The sequence below is a fragment of the Aythya fuligula genome, chromosome 4 (assembly GCF_009819795.1).
Source record: "Aythya fuligula isolate bAytFul2 chromosome 4, bAytFul2.pri, whole genome shotgun sequence".
In the NCBI taxonomy this organism is placed as follows: domain Eukaryota; kingdom Metazoa; phylum Chordata; class Aves; order Anseriformes; family Anatidae; genus Aythya; species Aythya fuligula.
This window is the reverse complement of record NC_045562.1, coordinates 17,182,052-17,194,115: the sequence shown is the minus strand read 5'-3', so window position 1 is coordinate 17,194,115 and position 12,064 is coordinate 17,182,052. Positions and strand designations below refer to the sequence as shown.

The window sequence follows — 12,064 nt, the reverse complement described above, 5'->3', positions numbered from 1 at the left end:
GAAAAGTGAAAGACTATTCTGCTTCAAAGGGCAAGGAAAACTGAGCCTGCCTAGCCCTCTCCTGAGCCATGATCATCTTAGGAGAAGACCATCTGTGTTCTAGCAGTAAGAAATAATGTGGAGGGCAGAACAGCTTTGGGCTGAGGCTGAACACATCTGAAATGAATGCAACTGAGAAAAGTCATAGCACAACTCAAAGCAGAGACCTGTAGTTTGGTCATAAAAGTTGCTGAGTTGCAAGTTGCTGAGGCAGGAGTTAGAGCCTGGGGAAATGGAGCATCTGACCAACAATTAGCTGATTAGGATTTGAAGTAACATGGAAGCAGGGCCATCAACCTTCCATGACCTATCCAAAGGGAAGGTGGGGAGAAGAATTGAGAGTAAGTATAGTAATTATAAGACTATTCTGCAACAGGTACAAATATTCCTAGCTCCAAATACCTTGACTGAAGGGAGCACTATTGACACAGATGTATGGCCAAGTCGGCCCAATATCGGGGTGATTTACTACTTGCCACCAGATGTGTTGGTAGTAGGTAGCCCTCTTGAGATATGCATGTTAACATGTCCCCACCAGAAAAAGGCAAAGACTGGCTAAAAGCTCTCTCTCATACTTACAATAACTTCCACTAGCTTTGCTTCCACTAGCTTTGACCAATGAAAATATTTTCCCATAAGTAAACTGTTCTGTTTACCTTCATTCTGCAAAATGAATCCATTGATGATGAAAATGCATACCAGGACTAAACAAACTATAACTGAATAGGACTCAAAAAGCTCTTCTTTAAATGTAATATAAAGCTTACTGATCTCTATCCTTAAACATAGAGAATGAAACTTCTGCACCACATGCTACCAGAGGGGAAATAAATACCCGTGGAAGTGTGTGCACTGCAGCCTGGATACACTCATATATTCCATTGTTTTTGCCTGAAGGGCTCCTTAGTAATGACTTACCTTGAGGCTCTTTTTTTCTCTAGAGTAAGACTCCTAAAGCAAAAGTGCAACTATTAGAAGATAAAGCAAAGCTTTGCAACTTGGGAACTTCTGAGACTTTGTTACTGTTTATACTTTTGAACAATTTTTAAAATGCAAGACAGAAAGGCTAAAAATGAACCAGAGAAATATTCCCTATTTAATTAAATTCTAATTTAGAGGACCAATACACAACCTAGTTATTACGGAAGTCACTCATCTCAGATAAAATGTACTCTGTTAACGCAGAATACAAACCTCCCTTGAAAATATGGAAAGATGCTTCTTTTGACATTATGCACTTACTGCAACACGCAAGGAAAAATATATGGTTTTCTTATTAATTCTATCTATACCTTGCATAATACTATAGCTAACTGGGGTGAACAGAGAACACGGAATTTTGATTTTGAGCATAGGTAACATCAAGTTAAAAAACACTCTGTAAAGGTTTGTTCTACCTGCAGATACTTTTTTTTATGTGACAATGTCAAAGAAAGCAGAAGACATGTCATTTGACCTAACCTTTGTTCAAGATGATGTTGGATTTGGTTTGTCACACAGAAGACGCTGAGTTCTGAACTGCTATAGCTCTTAGTGTAGCCATGAATCCATACCTCTGAGGTGAACATAAAATGATCCTGATAAAACAATACGGACTGTGCATAGGTGAATGTCTACTCTATTATAAGTGAATATGCAAGAACACATCTATTTTACATTTTCATTAGAGGTAAGATTATATATATGTATTTTTTTTTTTATGTCTTTTTACTCAGTACTACCAGACATAAACAGCAAAATCATGCTCAGTTATATATATGTATCGTAAAGAATTATAAGAATAACTGCCAGAATTTCTAACTAAACTGTTCCTTTAATGATAATATATGTTATTCCAGTTACATCAACATCTAAATAAAGTAACTAAGTGCAACAAAATAAATGTATGGTATGCTTCCTCAGACTTCATCTGGATACATGTAAAAACTCAAAGGCATATGATATAGAAAAAAGACACAAGGAAGAAGCTGCTGGTACACAAAATTGGAAGAGAACAGAACTAATGCTTTTGAAAATGCTTGCTAAGGTCCATAGGAAAGTACTTAAACCCAGGGGGTGGGGAGGAAGCATATGGGCCAAGTACCATAAGATAGAGCACCCGTCAGAAATGGAGGAATCCGTATTGCCTGTTGTGCGTAGACATGCAGTTCTATTGCTTGTACTACAGCTGTGTTGTTTCTCACTGCTTTAGTTTGTTCTTTAAATCAAACCTAAACCAGTCCCCAGACTACTGTGAATGCCATAGTTAGGGTGATAAATTCATAGTGCTGGAAGTGATCACCTATGAAATAAGACAGGAACTGAGTTATCAGCTTCTTATGAATATAACAGAAAGACTTAAATCTTACAACAAATAGCATTCAGTCTAGCACTTCAGAAAATGTTGTGCATTAGCATCATAACAGTTTCTTAAGATTTTTGATACATGAGGAAAATATCTTGAAGTTGTTAACGCTTTTCTGTATATATTTTAAAGCCTGGTTGTATGTGCTTTATAACTTAGCAGTTCTTGAGATCTAAATGCATTATTCTGTGTATTTGTTTTCTGCTAAATTTTGTACTTTTTTTTTTTTTTCTCCCTCTCCCCACAGGGTTTTTTTGATCACATCTTGGGATAGGGGCCTTTCCTGAGTTGCAGCAAGATAAGGCATAACTCATTTTTATTTTTTTTCTATGTGCGTTGATGCTCATCTTCCATCTTTTTGCCCTCTCACTGCCTTTTGAGAGGTTCTTTTGGAGTTTTCACCCCATCAGCATGGCACTTCAGTATCCAAGGTCATTGATCAATTCAACTGGTCCCAGCAACAGTCTTTTGGAATGTGCCAGCTGTTTTTGTTTTGTTTTGTTGTATTTTGTTTTTCTGTCATGAGAAGTAAGGTAAAGGAAGCCCTATCCTTTGCTTGGTATTTTCTAATTGCTTTTCAATTCATGAAAAGGACACTTCCTCCAATTCTGGATTAGGTTCTTTAATAAAACCTTGCCTAGGTGTTTTTATCCATGTGCTTCTCTAATACCATTCTATCTCTCTAGAAGCTTTGCAAGCCTGAATTTTCCTCTATAAAAGTCCTACAGCTTTCTCAGCTGACCATTTTAATCCTTGTCCTCAGTAAAGTTACTTAGTCTTTATTAGACACTTGACCATCCTATCAGGATTGGAAATTGTTCACTGGTTTGCAGCTCTGAGGCTTCCCTCTGGACTCCTTTTTATAGATGAGAGCTGTGTTGGCAATCCGTCAGTCCTCTGACACAGCTGGCAATCTAATGATAGGTGGAGGCACCTCGGTCAGCAGTTCTGCAGCCTCACATCTGATTTCCTTCAGAGCTCTTTGATAAATGCCATTTGGTCCTGAGATCTTAGCAGCATCTAGCTTACCTTATTTAAAGCAAATACACAGAAGGTGCTCTGACCTATCTGCTACAGAGAATTCAGCTTCTCTGTCAAGGTCTTATCATAGAATCATATAATCATTTAGCTTGGCAAAGACTTCTAAGATCATCAAGTCCAACTGTTAAATATGCGGAGAATGCAGGCAATCAGTGGGTGCCCCATCTTAAACCCTGATCATCAGCTCTCTCACCAGTTCCCTGCTGGGTCCCCTCCTTTTGATGTGTTTTAGGAATTCTGTGCTACCACGCTGCTACCACCTTGAACATCATCTTCTCATTACTTTTTTAGCCTTCTTAAGTTTACAGTGGACCTGATGTTCTATGAGTGTTGCTGTTCCCCTTGGCAGCATTTAAAACACAGAACTCCCTAAGACACCTTTTGTAACTTTCTTGTTCAGCTACGAGTCTTTTTTATTTCTTTTTGAGTTGTGGCACATTTTACCTAGCCTTTAAATAGAATATTTAACAGTCTGCAGGTTGCTTGTTGGTGTCTAGCTATTTGGACTGCTCCTTTTTAAAATTTTAATTATCTGCCTTTATTTCTACATTACTCCTTCTTTCAAACTGATTATTTCAGATTTCACTTTGATTGTCCACTCTTGCAACAGTATTGAACCTGCTGTATTATGGTTGCTCTTGGAGAGTTACTCTCCAATTAATCTTTCTTGTGCTTAGTAGCACTGCTTAAGTTGCTGCTCTTGATTTGCTTATTAATTGTGAGATCTAGTCTTTGTTCCAGGAGGCAGTCGTGTACTTTTGGAACACTTTAACTCAGCAAAAGCTGCAATACTTAATCTCATCAGGATGTCATCTTGAGATCTCTCACAATTACTCCCTGAGTGTTGCAGTTTCTCTTGCCTTACTTCCTGATCAATATCATCATCTTGATTAGGGGTCAGTAGAACAGTTCTAATTCTTCTTAATAATAATAATAACAATAATAAATTATTAGAGGACTACAGACCTCCAACCACAGAGAATTATAGTTATACTTCCCCTTCCCTCCACCCCATAAGACTTCTATGTTGTCACATGTAATCCCTCATGCACAGTACCACTTCATCACCCACATATCCTGCTGTGCCATTCCTAAGGCAGAAGTCTGGCAACAGTATCTTACAGACTTCTTTTCCCCACCAGGTCTCTGTGATGTGTTATCCCAGGGCTGTGGTTTGGCACCACACATTCTAATTCTTCCACGTATTTTTTTAAGCTTCTAGCGTTGACATAAAGCACTTGTAAATTCTGCCTTAGCTTCACCATACTGATATGTGTCAGTCAACTGGCACTGTGGGCAGTCTGATTTGCCTTCCCTACATGTTGTGAGGTGTTCTAGCTAACATTCAGAGTACCTTTGACAAGGCTACATTCACCTTCATGTTTCATAGCAGGCTATGAACCAGGTGCTTTGATTTTGTCATTTTTTTTTTTTCCCCAGCTTCTGGTTTATATATTGATCTACAACTTTGCAACATTTTCACACCAGCAGTCTTGCTGCGTTTTTGTGTAAGATATACTATGTCCTTCCTGCCTTTTCTTGTCCTAAAAGGTTTCCCAGTTGTTAACATAACTCTAGTTTCCAGAAAAGGAATAGCTAGAGCATTAGATGAAGGGAGTTTTGTACAGATTAGTGAATTTTATCCTCATATTTAGAGGCATTTGTATATGATACATAAATAAATTCCAACCTGACTTTATTCCTGGAATGCCAGTGATAGTGAACTGGTCCTTGGAAAAATCTTACGTGTAGTTCTGATTGATCTAAGCCTTCTTGACTGGAAGGTTCCACAAACCATTCTGAACTACATCCTTTGGTATGGAAGAGAGATGAACTGAGTGCTGAGCCAGGAAAAGAAAAAAGAAATCCAACATGAAAATATGCCTGTGGAATATCATTTTATACTAATGGCTCAATATGCTGGAGTTGAATTAGGGACTCTATTAACCTGCCAAAATGAATGCTGGCAGGCTGTTTGCTCCACATCACTCCAAACTCCAGTGAGTAAGACTAGCATTAGGTGAGTCCTAAATGTACCTCTAGAACTGGAGACAAAGGCATTGAGTTGTCTGGCTAATTGGTGGTTTATTTAATAGTTCAGTAAAAATGAACAGATGGGGCTTTTCCAAGACTTCCTTGATCCTTACTCTTGTAATGGTAGCTACAAATATATCAGGTTGTACCATCTCTAGAATGGCTACCGAAGAGCTACACTGTGTTTTGGGGGGATCCTACATGACACTGTGTTAGTATGATCAGTGTGCAAACAATAATGTAAAATTAAAGCTTCTGGGCTGAATTCTATTGTCCGCTAAGATAACAGTTTCAAAGCAAAGTGGTAGCAAGATGTATGGAGTTGTTAAATTACAGTCCCCACCTACATGTTTAGGTATTTCTCTAAACAGGAGTTTAAAGAACAATATTTTGTTCATATGCCAAAACACATCGCAAAAGCTTTTAACAAAATTCAGATGAAAAATCCTGGCAATACACCTTGTATTCTTGTCAATGAGGAAGACTTAAACAGAAGCACATTATAAAGAAATTTATTTAAATTCTTGAGCACTAAGTATACTATATTCATAACTTTTTAGCACTTCCCAATGAGATGTTTACTGTATGTTTCTATAAATTAAGCATTCATTGCATAAAACTGTATTCATTTCTCTATTGGCATACTATATAAATTATCACAAAAACAGACGAACCAACAAAAGATTCTTGAATACATGTAACATTGGCGGGCAGATAATATCAGTAACAGCTTATCTTCATGGTAAGCAGCTCTAAATGAATCCCTCTTGAATTCATTTAATTAAGAAGCTGAAAAGAAAGGAAACATGATTAAATGCTGAGAAATGTCTATAAAATATAGCATCACAATTATTTCAAAAAGAATAAACAAGGACTTGAAAACATTCATTTGAAAAGTCATCCAATGTTTGTGTAATAATCTCTTAAATTTTTATATCCCATTAAGTAATTACTAAGCAAGATGAAAGCCGTCAAATAAAAACCTGAGTGACTGAAGCTTAAATTTTCCTATTAAAAAAATTAAAAAGCAAAATGCACTTCAAACATCTGTTCTCTTCAATCAAGCTCTGCATCTGCTCTTACTACTTAAAGTGAGAACTACCTCTCCCAGGAGATGTTTCAGATTTATTTTAAGCATTCTTTACTGTTGAAGTGGCCCCTGAGCAAAGAGGGTATAGAGGACTTAGCAAGGCTCTGTAAGGCTGCAGTTTCTTACATTTTTAATGTTTTAATAAATTAAGAAGTTTCAGATGACATTGTTGCTTCTTAACCCCAGAACACAGCTTTTTATTTACAAAAACAAACAAACAAACAAAAAACATACACATTGCTTGTCACACCTTTCATTTGGGGATTTACAAGGACTTTACCAAAGAAGAGTTATCTTACAAATAGGTTAATGGGAACACAAAGACACAATCACAGACTCAGTTAACAGTACAAACATAAAAACAATGAGCTACTGAATGGAAGGATTTCTACAGCTTCACTGCCTCTAGCTTTGCATAAAAGATCTTTCCACTCCTTTATAGACATGCAGTGTGCTCTAGCGTACACATTGTATTAACTTCATCAGTTTTCCATTAATGGCATAATTAATTACTCATTACAGAACAGCCATGCAATTGCCATAAGCTTAAAAGACAGTACCAGTATAAAGATGTTCCCTGCTGTAAAAAGTTGACACGCTTATTAGGCAAGACATACAAACCAAGGCAAAACAGATGGCAACTGGTTGGGTGCTGGAGGGTGATTACTGAAAGGGAAAAGCTAGCAAGAACAACTGCGTGATGAGGTGAATTGTAAGGTGCTGAACAGAGAAGAGAATGCTGAGCACAGTATACTAGAAAGATAACCTAGCTCATAGATTGGTATTTAAGGCCATGTATAGGAAAAAAAGAATTGAGAGGAGAGGAGAGAAGAGAAGAGAGGAATTCAGTCAGTGAAAAATTTTGGAGGTGAAGAGTGGGAAGGGTGAGGATTACAGTAATCATGCAGGTTGTGTTGATAGACAGGGCTGAAAGATATAACTGTAGGAATATATAAATATAGCAGCATCATTTTGAATAAATACACTGTCGTATTTACTGTTCCTTACTTTCTGTTTGTAACTGAACTGCATCTTTAGCAGCTAAGAGACATAATATAGAACATGCGTAAGGTAAACACTGAAAGTAATGTAGAAATTATAAAACAAGCCAAAGAGATGCTCAAAGAAGGAAAAAGCCAAAGGTGGAAAATGACAAAAAGCAAAAACATCATAAAAATCATGATATAGGGAGTAGCCAAAAAAGAAGGGGAGGAGGCAGCATTTCTGAAAAATCTGTGACAAGTTGGACAACATCTGTTGGAAAAGATCTGCAAAAAGAAAAAAAAAAAAAGAAACCATATCCCCTTAGGCAAAGCACAGCAGGAAAGGATGGCCAAACTGTGCCCTTCCAGACATTAACTAAATGGAAATGGGTACAACAGGTAGGAGGAAATGGCAGAACTTATAAGACTTATAGGAAAGCTATACATGCTAAAAGAAATTTCTAATGGTGACAATCACAGAAGTCCTACTCATTGAACAGCATGCAAACTGCCACAGGAAGAAGCATTCCCTTCTTAAGAGATGTGCTATGGGGCACAATTCAGGTCTGTTCTTCACCTGAAATTCAGGTCTACAAATTGGCACTGAATGTGGACATTTCTCATGGAGAGAAATGCAGTGGTTTGTGGCTATTCATTAATTAGGTATGCTCTTGGATAGTTTAGATGCATGGAAGAGACTGGGCTGTTTTGTTTCCATTTCAATGGACAGCTTCTTTCTCAAGAAGCTGCTGCCCGGCCACATTAAGAATAATAATATAAAAACAATAAATTTGAGGTGCATTGTCTTGATAAATGTGTATTGTAATTCTCCTGCCTTTTAAAATTATTCTTATTTCCTCTGTTTTGAGGAAAATAACCCATTTTGCCATAGACCTAACTGTGAATCTCGGTGTTCAACAGAAATACATTTATCAGTTCATAAACGTGAATCAAACTAATTAGGCATGAAGTCAGTGTGGCACACCTGAGCAGTTCTTTGTAGCACTCATATCTATTAAAAAAAATAATTTGTCTGCATACATGTTCATTTATATTTTACCAATATATTTTTAAGAAATAACTATTCTATTTTATTCACTTGTATTTAATCTCTATTGTTCATTATTATGCAAGTTTTCTTTACTGAAACTAATTTAATTACATTGAGGATAGACATTTCTTATATGGGGTATACGGTGAATGCAAGGAGTTTTGCAGCTCTGGGGCATCTTGTAATTTGTCTGTTCATGTTGCACTGACTGCTTTTCTCTAAGCAATGAATGAATACTTCATGTCTGACTTAACATTTATGTTCATTTCATGAAAATAAGGCATCTTTTATTTATCATGCTATCTTGTAGCTTAGTTCTTTCTCTCTGCTAGTCAATAAAGAATATGTATTTTTTCCATTCTGCCAGTACATAGTTCTGAAGGCTGATTATTCTTTATGATTTAACTAAAACTTCTTCACCTTAATCTTTTCAATAATACACAAATGCAATTGCTATAAAGGCTAATCTGATAATGAAACACTCAAATGCAAGTTAAAAAAAAAAAACACACACCAACTTTTGTTGCATAATGTAAGCAACTTAAAAATTATTTGAAAACTTCAACTTTTCAGCTGTTCGTATGATTTAAAATCAGATTAAGAAAAAAGTACATGGTAAGTCATAGACTTGAAAGGACTGTAAGAGGTGTGAACAATAACAAAACCATACTAAAAATTAATGCAGAAAATAAAGCATAAAAGACAACACACTTGGTAAATTTCAGCCAAAGCTGAAAAGAAAAAAAAAATATATATTTTTTTAATATTAGTAAACAGTGGGTAAGACTTTTGTCTGTCTGTCCTCTTGAAGAAACCAGTGTTACAAATATTTACGTTCCTAATATTCATAATAATACACTACTGTGCTAGAGTACTGATACCTTCTGTTTTGTTCTTATTGTCCTTTCTCATTCTTAATATTTTCTGTGCTTTTTTTGGACTGCAACTGCCTGAAGTGACATTTGCATTGAACTTTCAAAGCTCTTTTCTGACCAGAAAAGCTAACCTAGAGTTCATACGTTTGGCTCAGAGTTAAGTATATTCTCTCTGTTGTTACTGATAAAATTTTGTGCTTATATAGTGAAATTTTATTGCTCAATGACTGAATATCTGATACTTAATATATCACTTATTCAGTTTAAATGTTGGGGTGAAAAAGCTTCTAAAAATATTCCTAACAACACCCTTATCTTATCCAGAAAGCTTTATAAAGTGGAAAATGTTCAACAGTGTGAAATAAAATTAATGAATTATCATTCAGCCATCAATGACAACAATTAAAATAAAAGTTTTAGCACAATTAAAGATTCTATCTTGCTCCTTACAAAAATGTAGTTTAGTACCAGCATGAAAAAAATCTGCCCTGATAAAAATGGCTCCAGGGGAGAGATTTATTACATGCTAACTCATCCATCATGATTGTGTACTCAGTAAGTAACCTTCACGGTGACCTCCATTTTGCATCACCTCTCTCATTCCAAAAGTTGATCGTATAAGAGTATTTTACCAACATAGGAACTTTTTTTTTTTTTTTTTTCCCCAACACTAACCTTCAGAAAGTAATATTCTGTGGAAGGAAGAATTGAAAACTTAATTGGAAGATGTCTGAAGTAGATGAAAATAATGTAAACATAATGTTACTTTTCCTTCCTACATACATACGTGCCCTTTATAGAGCACGTTTATAGACTTGTGCTGTTCTCTAGCACTTTTCTGTTTGTCACAGAAATTAACACTGACAATGGCATTACTGGGGTCAAGGAAGTAACAGCATTCCCAGTACTTTTATTTATGCACGTTAGAAAAGGAAATGACTGTTTTACTCCAGTTTTTGACTCCTGCTTTATGTTTATCTATCTCTGTTTTTGATTTATCTTCACTACATAGAGGTCAGTGGAGAGAATGAGGATGCACAGAAGGTTATGTTACTTTTTCAGTTTTTATTGATGCATACTGCATACTGCTTCACAGAGGACTTGATTGTTTAGTGACAGCACAAACAATTTGGTATATTAGACCTTTTTTTTTTTTTTTTTAAGACAGAAGTTGATGCTTGTGATTATGTATATAGCATTAAAACAACATTTTCTTTAAATACTGCTTTCGGCATGTGTAGATTCTTTCATAAACATTCTTTCTTTTTTTCTGACAAATCATTAGTATGCATTGTTGTTACTGTTGTTACAGACCAAGCTTTACTAGCCTGAGGACAATTTATCACATAAAGACTGATAGTTTCAAGGTGAAACCTACTAACAGTGAAAGTAAACAGACAGACATATTTCACATTGTAAGACATATCTACACCAGGATCAACTGATGGGACAAGAAACTCTTTGGAAAGATGCTGAGAAATTCAGACAAAAAGATCAATGTGTATCAGCATATATGACTAAGATTTAAGAGCAGGATATAAAATTAATGGAGCAATGAGAACATAACAGAATTTATATACTTAGTCTACCTTACTGTTCTGTGTGTTCACTTTAAATTAAAATTAATTAAGTATGAGCATAAAGAAACTTCTCCTCTTCAGAAAGAGTATGGCAGTGTCATGTAGACTACATGGTTGAGACAACTGAAGTGTCAAAGAATCCATAGTATGTTTATTTACAATAACAGAACACAAAATGGGTTCAGAACTACCCAAGAGACCAACAAAACCCTCAAAGGAAAACCTCTCCTTAACAATGGAAAGGAACAGATAAGTAAATTAAACATTTGGAAACAAACAAATTTAATCATGGCAAAGTAATATGACCAGTTCTAGTGACGGTTTCCAGTAATTCTGCACTGAATGAGGATTTAAGACTGAATGGTTAGTTCATTCCCATGAAAACAGAGAATCTAGAAGAGTACAAGCAAGCCTGTAAAACCTTGCTAAATCCTGTAGAAGCAGTAATGTGGCAAAAACAAAAACAAGGAACAACTTCAACACACCAAGTCAGCTACTAAATGTTTCTCATGTACTCAGCATCCATGGAGTTCATTCTTTCATGAATTTATCTCATGGGTATTGATTAGTAAGTTGTGATGCTGATTCTAACTCAGCTCCTTAGGACAGATTTTGGTTTATGGGTCTAACAGTTTCTTCACAGTAGCAGCATGATGAAGCAGTATCTCACTTTAACAGGATTGTAATGAATCATTCTTTTCAGCGCTATCCTAGAGTTCTTTTATTTCTTTCTTCACCAGCTGTAACATAATAACGTGCATTTTTCCACATGCATTGCATATCAAACTAAATTTACCGAACCTTTGATAGAAATCAAATTTTCTCTCTCTCTCTCTCTCTTTTTTTTTTTTTTCTCCTGCTTCTTCACATCCTTTATTCTTAGTTTGGATACTAACAGAGGAGTCTAAAATCTACACAGGCTTCAACTTCTGCTAGACAACTGAAAAAAGATGTCTTATTTTTTCACTAAGAACAGATCCAGTTGTTGAAAAAAAAAATCTGCTTCCCCAAAATTTACAGAAAAAAA

The 12,064-nt window shown here is 35.8% G+C and overlaps 1 protein-coding gene across 1 annotated transcript in view; it reads right to left on the bottom strand.

The window, feature by feature from the left end:
* Positions 1-5,954: 5,954 nt before the first annotated feature.
* The window catches only part of TUSC3 (tumor suppressor candidate 3), a gene marked incomplete at its 5' end in the record, with an annotated part of 76,089 nt that continues 69,979 nt past the window's right edge, over positions 5,955-12,064 (bottom strand). Inside the window, one exon of the mRNA XM_032186225.1 lies at positions 5,955-6,247. Coding sequence (XP_032042116.1) covers positions 6,232-6,247 — 16 coding nt within the window. The remainder of the gene's footprint in view (positions 6,248-12,064) is intronic.